Source organism: Chinchilla lanigera, unplaced genomic scaffold (assembly GCF_000276665.1).
Source record: "Chinchilla lanigera isolate Chin_1 unplaced genomic scaffold, ChiLan1.0 scaffold00033, whole genome shotgun sequence".
Lineage (NCBI taxonomy): Eukaryota > Metazoa > Chordata > Mammalia > Rodentia > Chinchillidae > Chinchilla > Chinchilla lanigera.
In genome coordinates this window covers 18,050,575-18,071,386 of record NW_004955434.1, presented here as the reverse complement: position 1 = coordinate 18,071,386, position 20,812 = coordinate 18,050,575, and the positions used below count along the sequence as shown (strand labels likewise).

Sequence of the window (20,812 nt, the reverse complement as noted above, 5' to 3'; positions counted from 1 at the left end):
TTCAGGAAACTTTGTAAGATCTTAACTTAGTTTATGAATAATACATGTGCTGTCATCAAAGTTACTAGTAAATAGCCCTTACATCTGTGTAAAATGAAACACTGTAAAAATAAATGCTGTGGCAAAGAAGAGGTGAACTGCATGTCCTGGCCAAGGCAGAGTATGAAAGCAGGAGATCAAAGTCGAAGCTGTTCCATTTTGTTGAATCTTGTAGAAAAGGGCGGTCAACATGAATGACATAAAATCAAGTTTTAGGCTGATTTTTGGGTTTCTATAGCCCGCTTCTGTTATATAATTGTTGGCCAAACCATTGATATTTACATGTGAGAATTTTGAAGTCACTAAATAACCCTTCTGTCTTTATTGTGGTTTCATGAGGCTTTCAAAGTATTACTTCCTTTTCTGAGTGATGGATCATGGTCACCGTTAGTATGAGCCTACCTTAAACTGTTTGAGATATTTCACCAAGCTTGTTAGGGTTACCTTATAACCTTGCTGTGTTTGTGAATGATCTGGTAACTAAACAGAATGTTTCTACTTAAAGTACGTCCTTTAAGTCACCACCAGGAAGCTTTTGGAAATACAGGAGTGGTGTCTCCTCTCCCCACTTGGAAGCAGAATTTGTATATTACTAAGATGCCCTGTTAGTCATGCTAAAGTTGGAAAGTGATTGAGGGGACTGAAAGAGGAAGGGGAGGGTGGTGATGGCCTGGTATACAAAGAAATTTTGACTGTACAATTTTACTGTTATTCTCTTCAGAAACAACTACAAAGATTACTCCTTGGAGTCCAGACTACACTTCAGGATCCAGGCGGCCCTTCACCTCTGGAAAAAACCCTCCTCAGATTGATCAAAATTGAAGGATGGAATTGCCCTCATGTAGCACTGGCCTGCACTATAAATTAGTCCTTGTATTAAAATGGAAAAGTGATCTTACGAATAAGAGACACAACACCAGTTTTAATTGTCAATATTTTCTATCATCTGATTTATTGTTAGTCTGTATAAATTTTTTTTCTTATGGAATGACATTCAGTAATATCTAGAAAATTCTTATATTTGCCTCTCCAAAATGAATTTCTTGTTAATTTTTAATTAGGGAGGGAAGAAGTCTTTTAAAAGACCCACAGGTACAATGGAGTCTAATTAGATTATTTATTTTTTTATGTGGAAATTAATATTGTTTAAGTAGCAAATGGTTTAGGTTGAGCCATTTTTAGATTTGTTGGTCAGTTAAACTTCAGAGGTATTTTGTTGCCTCTGCTTAAATCTCAGAAGGAAAAGAATGCCACGTTCAGCGTATAACAGCAAACTCCTGGACACTGAGAGACAGCACAAGGTGTGAGCCGGGTCGGGGTACTGTGTTTCACAGGTTAAAGTGACCTGTGTTTGTCAAAGATGATGAAATACTAAATGACTGAGTTTTTACTGTTCATGTTAGTTAAAAGTGATGATACTTTTGACTGTTATTTTTGAATGTATTTAAATCTATTATAATAGCAAAATTTAAAAAACCCTGTATATTTAAAGGGAAGAAAAGTCATAATTTAGAGATTATCCTCAACTGTAGTGATAAACCTGAAAATATATACAGTGATTATTTTTCTTATAGGAAGCAAAATAAGTTTCTGCTGCTTTAAATGATTTGTAAAATATTGATAATTTTTACACTGATGGGGTTGGTGAGGTCTCATTTTCTAATCTCTCTCGCATTGTGGTGGTTCCTTGTAATGTTTGGACTCTGCTTTATTTGGGAAACAGAATCAGGGCCTGGAGCAGGAAGCAGCATTGGCTCTGGACAGCCCTGGCTCTACTGCCAGTGGACAGCTAATGGGGTGACCCTTAGGAAGTCCCTTCTCCTTCCGCTTCACTGTGTTTTCCTTATCTGTGGAATGGAAAAAGAACAGGTGACTTGCAAGGTCTCTTTCAGTTTTGTGACTGTGGGTTTGTACATTAGGTGTTTATTTTCAGCAGACAGTGTTGAATGTTTAATCCAAGCCATTCCCACTGAGAACGTGTTATGTTTTTTCAGTCACCACCATTCCCTCCACCTGTTTCTGTGTGTGTGTTGCAGCTAAGGACCAGACTGCCTCTGGAATGGGGGGAAACGGTTCAGGAGTTGGGTTTTGTCCTATTTCTGCTTCTGTGTTGAGGATGAGCACAGTCTCATGTGTGGGAGCCCTCTCCATTCTCACAGAAAGAGCCCCCACACTGCTGCTAGGAGTCGGGAGCCATCTCTGCTGGTTAAGAACTCCACGATGTGGAACAAGCGACTTCCCTTTTGGGGCTCAGTTTTCTTGGTGGGGATAGCAAGGTGACACTTGGTGGTCAGGAGGGCTCCATGAAATGATGTATGGTGGCTTTTGGTAAACAGAGTAGCTGCAGAGCATGAGTAATATTGTAATAATTGCGGTTTTCATGCGTGGATTCCAGTAGGAACGTGAAATGATTGGCTGAATCTGTGGTCTCTTCCTTTAAATGAAAGAAGTGTAGAAACTGAAGAACTTTTACATTTATTTGTGTATTTGGCACTGACAATAGCCCAGATTATGAATTTGCCCCTTGCTGTGCCCATCAGTGACTTTGTTGTTTTCCTTAAGGTACTGATTCTTGGCCAACACTGAAGAAGTATTTCCTGTGGAAGGTGTTAGTACAAGTGGAGGCAGGGTACCACCCCTTCAGATGGTGTCAGGGCAGATCTCAACACGTGCTGTTATATAGATTACATAACTTCGGGCACAGACAGAAGAGGAAATAAATTGAGTGTCATTATATGTAATTAGTAGTGGGAAATATGTTCAATAATTATTTTGTGTGTAACTTTGGAAAAAGTTTATAAATTATTTAGAAGAGCTTTGGTAGTTTTATTTTTTAAGGCAGAAATGTCCATATTATATACACATATTATTTTTCTGAGAAGCAGTAAGTTGGAGTGGATAGTAAAAAAAATGCTCATATAAAATGAAACCATTTAAAGCTAAATGACTTGATGCTTAGCGACTTGATTTTAGCTGTATTATCAAAAAAAAAAAAAAGAAATTCATCTGTATAACTAAAATTTTTCTTACTGTGTTTTTATTGTTACTTCCTATTTTTATAGTTTCCTGGCATTGTGGGTAATCTGTCCAGGGGATTTCTAAGTACTGTATTAGCATTTATGCTGTGAATATTTATGTTTGTTGTTGTGTTCAAGGGACTGTGCTGGCACCAGTTTCTTGTGACACCAGCTACTACTGCATTTTGAGACCTAGTTGGTGATTCTTGTGGTTCTGTGAGGAATGAGCAGCGAGGTGACAGCGTTTTACCTAATCTCTCTGGGGCGGATGTGGTGGACTGGGTTTCCGGGTGTCTGGCAGTTTGTGCAGTTCCTGGTATAACTGCCTTAATTTTTTTAAAATGGAGCGTCAGTGTTCTGATTAGTGCTTTGTAAATTTCAGTGGAGGCTGTGCTTCATGTGTTGGTGACAAGGAGGGCCTGCTGGTTTTCCCTTGACAGTAGAAGAAAGGCACATCGGCTTTTTCTTGCCAGTGCTGAGGACTGAACCCAGGACCTTGAGCGTACTAGGCCAGAAAGTACTCGACCATTCCGTGAATCCCCAGCCCTTCTTAAATTTTATTTTGAGACGGGCCCTCACCCAGCACTACATCAGCTCTTGCCGTGCATTTTTGTTTTTTTTTATGTCTGGATATAAGAAGGCCCCAAGTTTTATAGGAAACATAGTTTATTGATTATCTCTCTCTTCGGAGGGCAGAGACGTGGGCAGGGGTTCGGCTCCAGGGTGGGGCACTTGCTGCACATGGCCCCTGAGTTGATCCCCAGCCCTGAAAAAAAAGCAAACATTGCAAGGGGCAGAGATGAGCAAGTGGGTAGAAGCTGTAGGGAGGTGAGTTCCAGGCTCATTGGTGGCAAGGAAGAGTTTCAATCATTGGTCCTATCCAGAAGTCAGCCAACTCCGTGGGAGGGGGTGGGCTTAGCGGAGCTGTGTGATCGTTCTTCCTGCCTGGGCGTGGACTAGTTGAATTGGAGCTCCCTCTGTGATTCTTTGATAAGGGCTTCGAATCAGTGGGGGTGACGTACAAAGAAGAAAATGCCCTTTCAGACAAAAATGAACGTTGCTTCTTTTGAAGTTCTGTGTGTCAGGCACAAGTGGTGTGTACTACTAAAACTCACTATGATTCTACTTCTCACCCATTCCTGTACAGGGACGCTATTGATACTGGTGAATAGCAGGGCACTTCCACCGTGGGCAATAAAAATAGTAATTAAAAGCAGGTCTTTGTGACAGTTGGAAGACATTCTGATATTACTCTAATTCTCCATTGATTTATTTTTTTGCTATTTCTGTTTTTTTTCCTAGTTGTACTGTTTGTAAATCTTAAATTCAAATACACTTAGTTGAAATGATTTTGTGATTCATCAGGCCTGGCATGGATCTTAGGAAATTACCTTGTCCTTTTCAAGATTCCAAATAGCATTGGTTCTCTTTCCGACCTGTTCTGTCCAGTGCAGTAGCCACGTGCCGCATGTGGCCTTAGAATGGTTAGGGACACGTGTGATGCCGAGTGTCGGGGGGCCTTCCTTGGCATGTGCTACGAGGCCTCCAGGACCCTGGTCCGTCCTGGTGTTGCCCCGGTGTCTGCCGTGACCACTCAGTGACCACAGCTGCATCATCAGTTGAGTTTCTGATATCTGTCTGTAAAGTTTACCTTTTCTGTTTAAGTGCCCTTAAATTTTGATGCCATCGTGTTTATTCTGCGGGTGATCGCGCTCACCGGCATGTGTAAGCATTGGTCTTCCCCTCCGCCTCCCTCACTAAACTCCTCGAATACTGCTCTAAAAGCCCTTACTTGGATGATTGCTGTTTAATCTGATTTTCCAGACATTGCTTGCTTTTTCACAAACTACAGCTGTTAGGATTATAGAAGAGTGATTCACCTTTGAACTGTTAGAGTTCATTGATTAAAACAAAAACTTCTAAAATAGTATTCTGAAACCTTAGTAAAGCCTTTTTGGCCCCTTTATATCAATGTTTCAATATCGAATCTCTCAGTTAACCCAATGTTACTGTTTAATGGCTTTTAGACACAAGTTATCTATTTAGAGAATGTGGCAGATGATTTATTCCAAGTTATATATTTTATGCCTTTTGCTGCTTCATATTATTTTAAACTGTGTGTGATATCTAAGTGATATGCATGAATATAATGAAGACATACTGTAATCTTTTTAGACTTACCTTGATTAGATACATCTGTTGATCCATTTATAAATGTATACAAGACATTTACTGGTATTAAGTAGACACTGTTTTATCCTGTTCTCTCAGGAACGCAGGCTTTTCTCTGGCTGGTTCTCCCTTGCCCTGTGCAATGAGTTTCTCTCTTTTGAAGTGTTACATTGCTCGTTGTAAACCCTGTTCCTGCTTCCCTTGTTGGAAGTTTTGTCTTCCAACTGTTAAATTTAGTTACTTTGGAATGTAACGAAAAGGGCACATCAGACTTTGTCGTCAGGGAAAATACCTTCTGTGTTGAATGGTTCTCTGTGGTCTTAACAGTGAGACCTTCTGAAGAAGGAATGGATGGGTTCATTCCAGTCTGTTTATAAAACTTCCTCACCACGGAAAGAGATGAGGTTATAACTAGTAAGCATGTTGAGATGACTAAGCGGGTCTTAGCCTAAACCAGTGATGGCGAACCTGTGCCTGGCACGTGGGCTGCAGCTGGCTGTTTGTTATCACTGAAGCTCTAAAAGGTTTGCCATCTAGAAGGATGTATGGACTTAGCTTCTGATGAAGGTTAAGCCCTGTTCCCTCCTGTTTGCTGGGTAGCCGTGCTGAGTGTTCAACCTAGTAGCAGTGTGACTGGACTTGGTGTATACAGATCAAAGCAGGTGCCATGCTATATTTAACTAAAAAAGAATGCCCATAAATTGCATATTTAGTGAGAAAAATCAAGGTACACTAATACCAAACGTTATGTAAAATGGTCAGATGTCAACATATAATACACCTTGTATGCTATTCCAAGGGTTCGTAAAACATTGGTAACTTCAATGATGGATTTAGGAGTTTCGAGCACATCCTACTGTGAGCTTTTGCTTTATTGGTACTTAACATTTTCTAGCCAATTGGTTTTAATTATTGGTAGTCTTTTGAGTATCATTTGGGGAAAAAAGAAAAGAAGTTGGTCTTAGTGTAACAGAACTAATAGCCAGAGAGATTGAATAAATGGACCTATTAAAGAAAATTACTATTTCATTTTAAAAGGAATTATATTATTTTGAAATTTGAAGGTAGGACACTTTCTGCCTTGGCCAGTATACATTTTAATTCATATCTTTGATGGAACCAAGTGTCCACTTAACAGTTTGGAAGATAGTAAAGTGAGTAATTTTTAAATAATTTTCAACATTACTTTTTTACCTGAAGTGACTTATTCTTCATGGTGGATAGTTGCTTTCTATAGAATGATACGTAGTTTCTTTAAAAAAACTTTATGTGCAAAGAGAGATTATGGTGAACATATTAAATCTTAGGTTGTTGTTTAGATTTAATTGTTTAGGAGAGCAGCACCGTTGCTTCTGGTGAACCAAGATTTGCAGAAAGAGAACACATGCATTTCACTGATACGTGCTGTTCAGAAAAAGTAGTTAATTCGCAACGATATGTTGCATTCTCATATTGTAGAAATTCTGTAATTTAATTTTTCCCCCCTTGTCGACTGATAGTATAAACGTCTGAATAAATACCAACTGACTCATTTGTATATTGTTTTAAAATACCTGTTTGCAAATATTCATAGAACAGTTACATTTTTGATGCAAGTTGCTAAATTGTATATAAAGGCAGATCTATATATTTAATAAGTGAGAATTATTATTTTATTACTGAAATTTATTTCCAAAGCGAATTTATTTTGTAGGTGTTCTTTTAGAAAATTTTGCTTTGCCTCCAAAACAGGGAATAAACCTGTCTTGTGAAGTGGCCACCCAAAGCCCCTAATGTTAACATGACATGTAGGAGGATTTTGAAGTTGTTTGATAACATTTGCTTTTACTTTTGTTTAGAGAAAACAAAATTAAGTTGGAGGCCACAGTATTTTCTGAGCTTGAAGTTTCCTGTTGCGTCATTAGGGCCACCTGTATGTACATTATGGTTTAATGTTCTTTTGTGGTTCAGTGTTCTTTATGGTTCAATGTTCTGTTAATAACATTTGTCAGTGTCTCATCTCATCCTCACCACATTTGAGATTACTCTTCTATCTGTCTCATTCTCAGTGGTCACAGTTTCACAGAGCAAAAATATTTTTAGAGATTGAAGATGTGTGATTTCCGTGTAAAATGAATGTGTTAGTAACATCCATCTGCCAATCAAATAGACATCGGTTATGGTACCAGACAGTGCAATAGACTGTAGGCAGAAAAGCATCTTATCAATACAAATCAAGAAGAAAGAAGAAAGCTGTGAACTTCTGATATTTTTAATATAAAAATTGTCTTTCCAATGAATATTTTCTTGCTGACTTCGTGTTAATGTTATCCATGATTTGTAAGTTCATGCTGTGTAAGATCTAAGTTTTCAACATGAATATAGCAATTCCTGTAGCCTATTTTTATCATTTATATGTTTTTGAAAACAGATGTCATCTTAGAAATTGTATTTTGAGTGCAAATAAATCATCCCAGTTTGAAAGTCAACATGTTTTATATTTCATTCCCTAGTATTACAGAATACTTTGCATTGTTAAATATGTGTTTAAGTTGCCAGAATTGTTTTCCGGTTTCTGTATTTTCATATGGCTACAGTTTACCTACAACTCCAATTGAGTTTTTATTTAAATAAATGACATTTGGTGGAATCATGGAAAAGCTGTGTGCAACATCTTTTTTGCTGGTTTTTGTCATGTGGTATACACTTGAGTTTTTGTTTGTTGCTAAGACTTCCTGCCTCAACTTAGCCAAAAATTATGAAGAGTCTTCTTCGTGCTGTGTTCTTGGCTGAGATCTGAGCATGAAGAGATAAATGGGATTGCACATCTGTCAGAAGGGAGGTAGTGCCTTCTCATTCATCATTTTAAAATCTATATCAATTAGCTACCAGTATGTCCAGCCAGAAGAATCTTCACCATTCAGTGTGTAAAGAACATACTAGTCTCTGGGAACCAGGAGATCTCTGTTTAAGGCTAGTGGGCTGGGTCATAGCATATCCTCACTTACTGCTCTGAGCTTTGCCTAACCCCTCTGTAAAATGGGGACATTCGTACATCACTCAGCTCTAAGGGTGATTGGAAGAAAAGGTATGCAAGAACTGCAGTGGGCTTGTCTAAACCACTGAGTTGTGGTCTGCAGTCCAGAAGCCAGTTCCCGTGGCTAGAATTCAGTCACTCCGATCCACCCAGTGACAGAAGAGGAAGAGACAGACAGTTGGGCTGTGGGCACAGGAAGAAGTGGTGGGTGCGGTGAACACAGCCTTTGACACATCCCCATTTGGCCCAGATCCCTTCTTTCCTTCTCATCTTTTCCTTGTTCTTTGGCATAGAGAGCTTGATGGACCTGTCTGTACATTAGTTACAACTTTCAGGGGTCAGAAATACTCAAGTTGAACTTTTTTAAACAAAGATTTATGGGGCATTTTCTAGATAGCTGAAGAGCATCTTGAGGAGTCAGGGTGCAAGAAAGTGGGAGAGTCCCAGAAGACTCTCAATACGTAGTGGGAAGTCTTCTGAGACCAAGAGGACATGTCTTCTCTGCCTCTCTTGGTACATCTGTGGTCTGTCTTTGGCAGATGAACTTCCGCTAGCGGTTCACAGTAGCAGAGGCTTACTTGTCTGTTATGCCCCATCTCTATTCCGGGCCAGTGAGGAATCACACGTATGTCTGACACATTGCTCTGGTAGCAGCTTACCTGTCTAAAATTAATACTGCATTAATCCTACCTTTGGAAGCAGGGTTGCACTAGGGGAGGCTGTGGTAACTGACAAACCCAAGTCTTAGTGGCTTAAGACAGCAATGGTTGATATCTCGCCCTTGCTGTAGTGCAGGTGCATTTTACTTCAGCTAGGGAACACTTGTGGATCACGGAGGCCACGGGAACATCCACCGTCTGGAATGGAGCACATTGCAGTGGCAAAGGAGGCATTGGACCTGGCTTAACACAAAAACCTTTATTGTGGTATAGTTTAAATACTTTAGAATACACTCCTTTTAAATATGTAGGTCTACATTTAATAGCTACATAGTTTTGTGCTGCCATCACCACTGTACACACTTCATGCTTTTGTTCCGCTAGAAGTCCTTTCCTGTTCATCTGCTTTCAGTCCTCATCCTGGTTCCATGCCCCAGGCTAACAGACCTGTTCGTGGAGTTTTGCCTATAATACAAAATTTATGTAAGTGGAATTGTGTACATAGCCTTTTGTTTCTGGGTTCTTTCACTGAGCATATTTTTGAGATTCATCTAAAACTGACATATTCATAGTTCATTTTTCTAAAGCTTTGAGTTGGATTCTGTTGTATGAGTGTGTGACATGGTTATGAATAATTTGATGGGTATTTGTGTTGTTTCTCTGTTTTGGCTTTCATGAATAACATCGTTAGGAACATTCACATGGAAGTCTTAGGACAAAGTTTTTGCTTTTTCTGTCCAGCTAATCAGAAGTGGAATTTCTGGGTCCCGTGTGAGCATTTTTTATTTAGGAAACTACCTGTCTTTAATGGGCTATCCCATTGCACATTCTTACTGGCTTGGCATGAGAATTCCTCTTTCTCTGTGTCCTCATCAATAATAGGCAGTGTCAGTATTTTAACCATTCTTGTGAATGTGAAATGATATCTTGTTGGAGTTCTGCTACATATTTTTAGAAAACTGAGTTATAAAACGCCAGGTGTGGGGTCACATGTAATCCAAGCGCTTTGGGAGTCTGAGGCAGGAGGCTGCAAGTTTGAGTGCAGCCTGTGGAACTTGGTAACTTAGCGAGATCCTGTCTCTGAATTAAAAAAATAAAAAAGGGTTAGGGATGTATCTCAGTGGGCAAAGACACTGGGTTTAATGCCTAGTACTGCCAAAAAGTTATAATGCGCATACATAAAAGTCACCTTTAAAGTTCAGTGGGTTTTAGCATATTCACTATGTTCTACTTCCATCACCATTATCAATTCTGGAATATTTTCATCACTCTGAAAATAAACCACTTACTCATTAGCAGTCAGTTCTGGTTCCTTCTCCTTCCATACCTTGACAACCACTAATATAATTTCTGTCCACGTTGATTTGCCTGTTCAGGCATTTTGTATAAATGGAACTGTAAAACCTACAGCCTCTTGTGTCTTGCTTCCTTTGCTAAGCATAATGTTTTCAAGTTTTATCCAAGCTGTAGCATGTAACTGTGTAACAAGTACTTCATTCTTTTTTTATGCCTGAATAGTATTTGATTGTATGACATTTTCTGTTTTCAGTAGTTGAGGATCTTAGGATACTTCTTTTTTTATTTTAAAAATAGAATGAAAACATTAACAGACACAAAGACATTTACAAGTAACACAAAAACAATACAAGCAATGCAGAATTTCAGACAAGGTGATAGGAAATTAACAGTAGCTATATTACATATTGATATCTTCAAATTGGTTACTCAGATAAACAAATATAGGCATGTAAGAATGATCAGACAATTAAACATTAACTGTTCCTTTCAATAAAGCAATAGAAATCAGTAGTACAACCATCTTAGTTATCCTGTGTACACCTATATATGTATTTTTCCTTCTTTCTTTTCCATTTCCCTCATCCAAGTTGTTATTTTCTTTGGGGCAGTTTCTTTCACTTTCACAATTTACAGTGGTTAGATGCCGCAGGTAGGTGGCAATGCTTAAACCATAGGCATGTTGTCAGGCCCAAGGGCCTCTTCCATCCTTGTCAAGGGGAGTGCTAGCGTCTCCTTTCATACAACACGAGGTATTTCTACTTTCTTTACTGTTGTAAATAATGCTGCTGGGAGCCTGTATGATTTTTGTGTGAACATATGGTTCCTGTTTTCTTGGTTATATACTTACTGTACCTAGAAAAAAACCTTGGGAGTCATGGTAATAGTGCACTTCACTTTTTGAGGAATTGTCAAACTGTTTTCCGAAGTACCTGTGCCCTGTTGCTTTTGACCAGGACATGAGGGGTGCCACTTCTTCACGTTGTTCCAGCACCTCTGAGCTTCCAGCTTTATATGTAGCTATCCTCATGGGTGCGAGACGGTGTTTCATTGTGGTTTTTGACTTGCACTTCTCTGATGATTAATGCTGTCAAGCATCTTTACATGCGTGTGGACTGTAAGTCTGTGTTCTTTTCGGAAAGAATATCTATACAGATCTTTCCATCACTTTATGATTAGGTCGTCTTTGTTGTTGATTAGTTCTTTACCCTGGGTTCTAGATGTCTGTTAGAGATGTGATTTGAAAATATTTTCCCCTGTTCCATGCATGATCTTTTCATTCTCTTGATCATGTGAAGTATAGTTTATCTTTTTTTTTTTTTTTCTTGGTTATTTGTGATTTTAACATTGTAAGAAGACTGGCTAACCTAAGCTCACACAAATTTATATCTGTGCTTGCTTTTACGAGTTTTATTACAATTTTACCTCTTACATTTAGGTCTTTGAACTATGTTTTGGGTTAATTCTTTTATTTTTTAGAGACAGGGTCTTGCTGTATAGGTCAGGCTGGCTTTGAACTCACTTTGTAGCCTAGGCTAGCCTCGAACGCGTGGCTGTCCTCCTGCCTTGGCCTCCTGAGTTCTGGGATTACAGGCGTGCGCTACCATGTCTGGCGTTGTGTTAATTCTTACACATGATATTGTGTAGGGGTCCAGCTTTGTTCTTTTGCATGTGATTGTCCAGTTGTCACATCCTGATTTGTTGAGAAGCACACTGGCTTATTTATTGTCTAAGCAAGTCATGTGGTTGTACCCAGCTTCAGTGAAACAGGTTTGTACTGTTCTACTACATCCGTCCATGGTTCCAAATTCATGTGTTAGGGTTCCACAACTATCTTTCTTAGTCCGGGTCCCAGGTTTTTGAAGGGGTAGTTTCTGTTGGTCTTGGTTGGGAGAGGTGCTGACCCTCTCTCACACAATTGGCTCAAGGGAATGGGATTTTGTGGAACACACAAGACTGCTGGAGGTTTGCTGCTATGGCCTGGTGAGCCATGCAGTGAAGGTGAAAAGTTCATTACAAACCAGTTAAGTTACTCCAAAAATATCTGTGGTTTTGAATGTTCTCATTTATTTGAAAACTGTTCCACAAGTGTATGTTCCCAAATTGTAGTTCTGGTTAGTCAAAATTTGTTGTATTTCTGCTATTTCTGACACTGTTCTAAGTACTTGGGAAATAGAGAAAAAAGGAAGATTGCCTCCTTCATGTAGCTTGGCTTCAAATATAATGAGAAAACATTAAGTAACAAATGCGGTAAGTAAAGTATATAATGGAGGGCTTGGTAGCCAAGATCTCAGGGAGTTGCCTGTTTATAAGTAGTGTTACTAAGCCTAATCACACCCATTCATTTACTGGGTTATCTATGATGACTTTTCCATCGTAAGTGTAAGCTAGTGGCAGGTAACCTCAGAGCTCATAAACTTAAATATTAATTTGGTCCTTTGAGGAAACATTCACTGATCCCCCGTATCATCTGTAGACAGTGTGCTATGTGCAACAGAAAGAATTAAAAAACAAAGCTGAGTAAAGGAACGGGGAACCTGGAGTTAGAGAAGGACGTCAGTTGCAATTTCAAATGATAGGCTTGAGTCTGTTTCATTGAGAAGGTGAAATTAGAGCAAATACTTACAGAGGGGAGACAAAGCTAAATAATACTTAGAGGAAGGAATTTGAGGCAGAAGACAAAGCCAGTGCAAGGGCCTTGCAAAAGGAGTGTGCTCAGTGTGTTCAGAGAGCGTCTGAACACCACGTGGTGGCTGGAAGGGACGGAGAGGATTTAGTGTGAGAGTCAGGTATGTGGAGAGTCTGAGATTTTACCCGACCTGGAAGCTTCCACATTTAGCCTGCTGAACAGTTTTGTGGGTTCTGGCAGAAGACACGAGACTCCTGAGTCAGGGACAAATACACATTATTACTTGCAGCACAGCAGGCAGAGTGGAACATCAGCGTATTTGCCTCAGTTCCTCCTGCCTTTCAGGGCCCATGGGTGGCACAGAGGGACCAGGTGGATGCTGCATCACCAGTGGGTTTGTGTCAGAGCTGGGGAACTCCAGGCTTAGGGAACCTGAATTTTGCTACAATGAACCGCAAGCAAACCGTCCTGCCCTTTGCCTCAGAGAGAGGCGTTACCTTTGTCACACTGGAGGGTAAACAAATCTGACTTCTCCAAAGTGAGACAGTTCTGTGTCTCTGTCTTCCCTACCTACTTGCTATCTAAGCATTTTTGAAGATGTAGAAGATGATAGGACTGGTTAAGAACTTCGAATTTCACTCTGAGTGCAATAAAGAACCATGGCAGTTTTCAGCCAAGAAGTGGCAGGAGCAGACCAAGAAGATCTCCCTGGCTGTGATGGTGAGGGTAGGGTGTGGTGGACAAGAGAGAGGGGGCTGCAGCGGGAATCTAGACAGAGGCAGCGATGGTTCAGACCGAAGTACGGTGTCTGGACTTGGTCCTGCACAGCTAGAAGAACGGAACTGCATCAACTGAGCTGAGAAAAGTGGTTGGCCAAGTGGTTTTGCAGGAGTATCAGGGGTCAGGTTTGGATATAATGAGCTTAGGGGTCGTGATTAGTGATCTTGATATTGTGGAGGTGGTTGGATAAATGACTGGGATGTGGGTGAGACAGTAGAGATTAAAAAGTTGGGAGTTCTCAGCCCAAGATAGTGAGAGCCATGCGACTGGAGGTTTTCGAGGAGGCCCCAGGAAGTGCCTGTGATATTTCATTAATAATTACGATTTGAGCTTAATGATATGTTTTCTTCACCCTAAAAGCTAAATTGCATTTGTTAGAATTCAAATTAGATGAAAAGTAGATGAATTGTACTAAGCACAAACTGAAAAATGAAGTCTTCTGATAGAACAATTAGGGCCTTTGTTTTTTTGAAGACTCCCATATACCTAAAAGAGGCAGAGTATTATTTGCGCTTTAGCGGGGTAGAGGGACCAAGCGTTAAAAAATCTCAAATTTTAATTAAGGAAATCCTGCAGTGTTAAACAAGAAGCAGCTGCAAGAGGGAAGATTTGTGTACATTTTTAGCATCGCTTTGAAAGCTTCAGATTGTCTTTGGAGCAGAATAGAGCAAACTGTCACAAATCTTGTTTTCTGAGAAACCAGTTATATCAACATTACGACACCCCGCTACCATAGCCAGCCTGCCAAAAATAACATGAAAAGGAATGACTACAAATCTATTTAGAATTAAGCTGCTAATTACTGCAGTTGTGATCGTTTCCATTTACAAGAGCTTGTTCTGGCCCTCCAAGTTTCCACATTATTTTTCTCCTTTCTTTCCCTTACTAGTGAGCTATGTTAATAAACTATTGCTGGTTTTAAGCAGAGCACTTCTTTTTAAACAGAAAAGTTAAAAGCAAAGTCATTTTAATAATATGGAGAATATATTATTCTTTAGGTTTATTTAAAGTCCCGGGACACTGATTATTTCCTGATCTGTCTTCCATCACCAAGTAAATCAATCTTAATTTGGCGAAACATCTGCTTGGCAAATCGGCTGAATGTGGGGACAGAGGAAGTGCTAATGGGCCCGTGCAGCGGTGGAACCAAACTGTCTTTCATTTGTGTATAAGATGGCTTCTCTGAAAAGAGGACTGTTTATTTCAGGAAAAAAAAATTAAAAATGATTGCAGTACGATTATTCAACAAATCCTATTTTACAATTGCTGATTCTTCTCCTATTCCATGTTCCTTTATAATTTCAGCATATCTGGAGAGCATGTAAATATTTATGATGTTTAATCCAGTGGGAAACGTGTGTATGCGAACATTTCAGGCTCCTGAGATTTTAACTCTCATCTGAGATTTATACGTAACTGTCATCCACTGTGAACAGGAGCACATTCCTCCTCCATCCTTTCTCACCCCGGTGGTCTTTCTAAGGCACAGTGTGTACGAGATGACCAGTGGTCAGAAGAAGTGGATCTTTTCAAAATAGTCTCATGATGTTCCTGTCAGTGGAGCAGTGGCTGTGGACCTTATGCTTAGCAATATCTGAGGAAGTTCAGCTCATTTGTGGCACAAAGACGGTTCACGGTGTGATGCTGTGTTGTCTTACTTCATTCCCAGGACTAGTCGGCGGCACTCTGCCACTGTGTTAGGCAGGAGTTAGACATTAGCGGGCTTAGAGACAGGTGGCTGGGAACAGCATGAAAAAAACGTGTTTTCTTTTTCCTTTGTTTTCTTAATCATTAGCTACACATAGCATCTAAACAAGCTATAGTCTCAAGTTACAGCCAAAGAGGACATAGCCTCCTTGGAGCACGTAGGTGAACTTCAGAGGCCATACAAAGTCCAGACATCGGAGGAGGAATCGACAAGGGCCTCAAGATTTCAAAAACTTCGACAGAAGCATTCCACTGAGAGAGTAAACAGGAACCTTCGTCCCTCTGAAATTGGTGGCCTAATCCTCGTAACACCACTGTGACCTCAGGGAATGGAATGTTGTCCCTTAATTGCATAAATGCAGGCTGAGCCTTAATTTGGGGCAGCTAGCTACCATCTTGGCGCTTGCCCGCTTTTACACTTACAGATGTGTTCTATCTATTGATTGCTCTGAAAAATTGCTTATTTATACTAAATTCTGCCCATGCTCTGTAGAACTGCCTGTATGTTTTGTCTGAATTCCTTTCAAAGACACAAGAGCCAAGGAAGGTCTTTTCCTCATTTCCTTGTGTTAGGATCCAGCTTCCCAGGGACAACTAGCCGCGAGTGTATGGCGTGTGGTTCAGTGCAGTGGCTCTGAGCTTTCCGCATCTTAAATACGACAACTACTTCTGGGGGCTGAGGGTAAAGTTGGGGAGAATGCACCAGAACTGTATTTAAATTATTACTGTCTAAGCAGAAAGTGAGATGGCATGGGAAGGGGCAGTGCTTCGCATGGTGCACTTGCTGTATGCCCTCCTCATTTTGCTAGATGAGCTCTGTGTCCTTAGGCTTAGTTTACATCAACACAGTAAAAATAGCAAATGTCCACTGTTTCTTTTGAAAGGAGATCCATGACCGTATAACTGGTGGTGGATGATACTGCTGGGTAGAATGTGGTGACAGAAGGAACACAAATTCTCAGTCATCGCTGTTAAAACTGTGTGCCCCCTTTTGTCATGGGGCAATGAGTCAGTGCCAGTTCAACAGACTCTCTTACACATAAAATCCATTTTCATGGCTGTAGAGTCAGATTTTATATTGCTAAATAGTCCCATTTTCTGTTGCCAAGTATCTGACACCCACATATTAAAAGAGGAAATGGTTTATTTGGCTCAACTTTTCAGATCATGCTCGGCTGGCTCCGAGGCAGAAACATGGGCGAAGGGTGTGGCTAAGCAAAGCTGCTCAGTTTATGGAAGTGGAACAGGGAAACAGCACCGGAGAGGAAGGGCCAGGGACCAGGCGCAGTACCCAAGGTCGCGCCTCCAGGATCCACCCGGAGGTACCTGGAAGTGCACTTTGCTCTTCCCATAGGCAGCTCTCAAGCCAATCACATTGACAGTCCCACTTAAGCGTCACAGCGGCTTTTACTCAAGAAATGCGCAAGCCACACTCAACAATTACTGTTTTCCTTTCCAGACTGACTTTCTACTTCTGTATCCCTCCCGTAACATCCAAGGCTGTGTTCATTTCCCCTAAAAATGGTCCCTAAAAATCTTCAAGAAATCTTAGGAAACATAATTGGTTTGATTTTGCCTTGTTCTTGCCTTGTTTTATCCCAAGGCTGGTTTCTTGATTTATGTGAGCAGTCTGCTGCCCTCCAGAGAGGTCTGCAAGGGTTAGTCCAAGGGCAAGTGTCTCTTGTTTCAAGGCCAGCAAGTTGCCTCCTCCAGATGGCCTCTAGCAGCCAGCCAGCTACCAACTGTCCTCATTTCTGCCCTTCGCTGGCTTTTCCAAGCATATTACTAAAAACCCTGATTTTTTAGCCTCTTCAGCTTTTTTGGCAGTAGCATCTACCTAGGGGAAAACGGGGAGATGAAGCTAAGGCTGCTGCTTTTGCTGTCTTTGTTGGACATGCTCTTACAGAATGATACTGGTAGTTCTTGTTTAAGCTGGCGGGTATGTTAAGGCTGGGCTTCCAAGCTATGGTCTGGATGAGTAATGGAAGTTGTGCTTCCTTGTTTTGGGTTGTGGTTTAGACATTTATTAAGAGTCTTAAAACAGGATTCAAAACAGCTGATAGAGATTATATTAAAACTTGCCCCAACACTCACATTTATGAAAGTAAATCTTATTTCCATTTTTCACTGGTTGACAGGGATGGATAGAAGGAAAGCTGGCAACTTCCAGAGGCCTGTTATCCTGGCCTCAAGTTCCTGGGTTTAGACCTCAGTGTGGAGAGAGCTGATGACCGCAGTGCCTGTTATTTTTGTTGTGTTGTTCCAAGCAACTGTATGCTTTTCTTCCTGCCCTATGATGTTTTGTTTTTGTTCTTCTAAATTGTTCAAGTGTATGAGTACAAGTGACTGTATACCTACTGAAATGAGGCTTTAAAATAGTGGCACAAAGTAAAAAAAATGAAACGGCTACTTGCAAGAAGAAATCACACGTACTAGATGTGAAAGGTTGAGAAAAGAGTAGAAAGTCAGCTAGAAAATTCCACTCTTTATTTGGGGAAAAGGTCCTCATGCAGCACTTCCTATATACTGCTAATGGGTAGGGTGTTTCTTAGTTCAGAAACTTCTTTTCTGAGTGGGCCTTTATCAGACAACCTAGATAATCAGATAAAAGTTCAATAAAATAAGCTTTCTTACTACTTAGCTGCACCCTAAACTCAGTGGGAAAGGGGGATGATAGGAATAAAAGAATTTCCAACACTCACCCTTCAAGGCCGGGAACTGCAGTACACAGGTCCCTCCCTCTGGGAGGGTGGCTCTCATGTGCCATCAGCCCCGCTGCTGAAGATGGACACTGAGTCTGTTGGTGGGACTTTGAGAGTGGACCAGAGTCTGTTATCCGCAGATGCTCAGGGAAGGACCCGCAGGCTCCTTCTGAAAGGGTGTGGCTGGTGGTTGTCAGGACACATCTAGAATGTCTAAGCTCTCTTTAGCTGACGACAGGGACACAAATGCAATGCCCAAACCCCAGTTTCACTCATAATTAAGTAAAATTTCACTGACCTTAAATGAGGTATACCTTTGACTTTTTTCCTCTCTTTTTTTCTTTTGCAGCAGTGGAGATTGAACCCAGGGCCTTCAGGTGAGCCATATCCCCAGTTCATTTTAATTTTTTAAAATCTTCAGATAGGGTCTTGCTATGTAAGTTTCCCAGGCTGGGCACAAATTTATGATCCTTCCGCCTCAGCCTCCCAGAGTGCTGGGATTACAGGTGTGTACCATCATGCCTGACAATACGCTAAGGCCTGTCAGTTTCAACCAGTTCAGAACCTAATGTCTTAGCAAAAAGGGAAAATGACATTTTCAGGTAGCATTTGCTTCAAGTTCTAAGATGCCACAAGAATTTGCTTTCCCCCCCAAGTTCGTCACCAATATAAAATGTACACACGTGCATTTTTATGTGCATGCAAACACAGTGCACAAAGAAAAAGTCTCTGTTTCATGCAAAAATATTCTGATCATCTCAAGACTGAGTGGGCCGCTGTATGGCTTCCCTACCTTCTCATTCTGTCATATCCCTACATGAGGTTCATCTTTGGGAAGTGCCTGGCCCACCAAACAGTTCCCTTTTGGTTTTAGAGCTGTAGGGCAGCAGGCCTTAGGCAGGGGCCTAAGTCCAGTTTGTCAAGCCTTCTGCTACATTCCAGACCGCTTGGTGTGCTCCAGCTGGGACAAACTCTGATGGATGCAGTCTTTTCCTCTTTGAAATGTCGGTGGAGATTTGATCAGCAGGAAGTGTGATGCTACCTTTCGTTGTCCTGAAGGATGGCTTTATAGCAATAATTTGTTGACATGAGGGCTTTCAGAACTTGTGTAGTGTCTTGCAAACATTCTGGGAAGGCATGGGCATTCAGTATGTGTGGAATGAGCCCAAGGATTATTGGTATCCAGAGTCCTTTCCTGGGTTTTACTCAGCTTAGTGGACTTTAGGTTGTGTTGTCTTCTGGAAGAACTGCATAGAAGAGCTGAGGTCGAGAAGTCTAGAAGGCGCCTACAGGCACGACCCGTGGCTAAGCCCTGGTGCGGAGGGGGAGGTACAAGTGAGGACAGTGACCAGGGAGCGTGGTTTTACTAAGCAAGGTGAACAGGCTGAGTGTGCCCTTGTGGAGACTGCTGAGGAGTTAGTCATGTTGATTCTCTTGTGGCTGTTGGAATATTAGTTAGGGTTCGGCAGAAATCACACTAGATACTTTAAGAGGAAAAAGATCTAATATAGATTGGGTCCGTACAAAATCACTGGAAGTGTTGCTGAAGTAGGAGCTAGATGAGGCCTGTGGGGGGACAGGAACAGGAAAATGACTGACCAGGGAATACGATCAGGAGGGTGGAGAATTAAGTGACTGCCACACTGAACCTTGAATTTAAACAACAACAGCAACAACGCAAAATACACACAGGACCATGCTGTGTAGCTTCTAAGTCTGGGATTAGGAAGTCGCCGGCTCTCTAGATGTGGTACATGGAGCCCTGGTACACAGAGCCGAAAATCCGGTGTGTCCACAGATGCCTGTGAAAGCACCCTCAAATTGCACAAAGAGGGCATCCGTCTCACGTGTGTCTTCAGACGTCCTCTTGGGACATCTAACCGAACGCATGTCCAGGTCAGAGGCAGTAAGTATGTGTGAGAAATAGTTTTTTAGCTTTCAAACTTTGGTCCAGGAAGGCACAGCAGGCAGAAGCTAGGCTGGCTCTGAGTAGCCCTTGTCTAGGACTCAGCGCGTCTCCTCCATGGGCTGGTTCCCCCAGCAGGAGCAGCTCGGGCTTACCTGGCCGGCACAGAGGATGTAGCTCGGGAGGGTGACCCTGGGCAGGCGTGCCTAGAACAGTTCACCTGCACCAACTTATTCAGGCAAATGGGGCAGCTTGGATGGCGGCAGGCGCAAGGCTGAGGTAATAACTGGGTAAATGAGAAGCTACGGTGAACACCTAAAGTTTGTGGGTGGTTTCAATAATTTCTGGCACCTTTCTTGATATTGGAAGTCCCTGTCTTTCTGTGCTCTTTGGTAGTAGCTTTGAGGGAAGTGTGTGGGCAGCTGTTGGAAGGAGTGCGTGAACTTCCCTTCAGAAGTGTCCATGGCTTTGGTGCTTGTGTGAGCTATCTCAGAAGCGTCTGAGCAGCAGATGGGGGAACGTGCAATTGAAGGTTGACCTCCCCTTAGACCTGTGTTTTCCTCTGGTGGTGGCTTCAAGACTAGCCTCTACACAACAAACGTGAGTGGTGCTGGGTGACATGAGGGGGATCGATGGCCCCACTACTCAAAGATGGTGCGTGTTCACGGACTGGCTTCTTCTAGTCCTTGGAACTTTTTCTCTTGCTGTTAGATCTTGGCCCAGAGTATAGGACGGGGAGTCATGTGATTAGAGCAGGTGGGTAGCTCTGTGCAAGGTGATGTCAATGCTTGCTTTTAAATCTCTTGGCGCTTCTGATTTTCATGAGGCAGAAGTCCAAGCTCCTTATACCATCTCCAAGGGTCTGTTTGATCTGGACCCCACCTCAACT

At 41.5% G+C, this 20,812-nt stretch overlaps 1 protein-coding gene across 1 annotated transcript in view; it reads left to right on the top strand.

Moving 5' to 3' along the window:
- Ttc39b (tetratricopeptide repeat domain 39B) overlaps nt 1-7,867 on the top strand; it is a gene marked incomplete at its 5' end in the record, with an annotated part of 87,339 nt that extends 79,472 nt beyond the window's left edge. Inside the window, 1 exon segment of the mRNA XM_005388704.2 lies at nt 761-7,867. Within this exon segment, the coding sequence (XP_005388761.2) occupies nt 761-851 (91 nt within the window).
- Nucleotides 7,868-20,812: the final 12,945 nt, after the last annotated feature.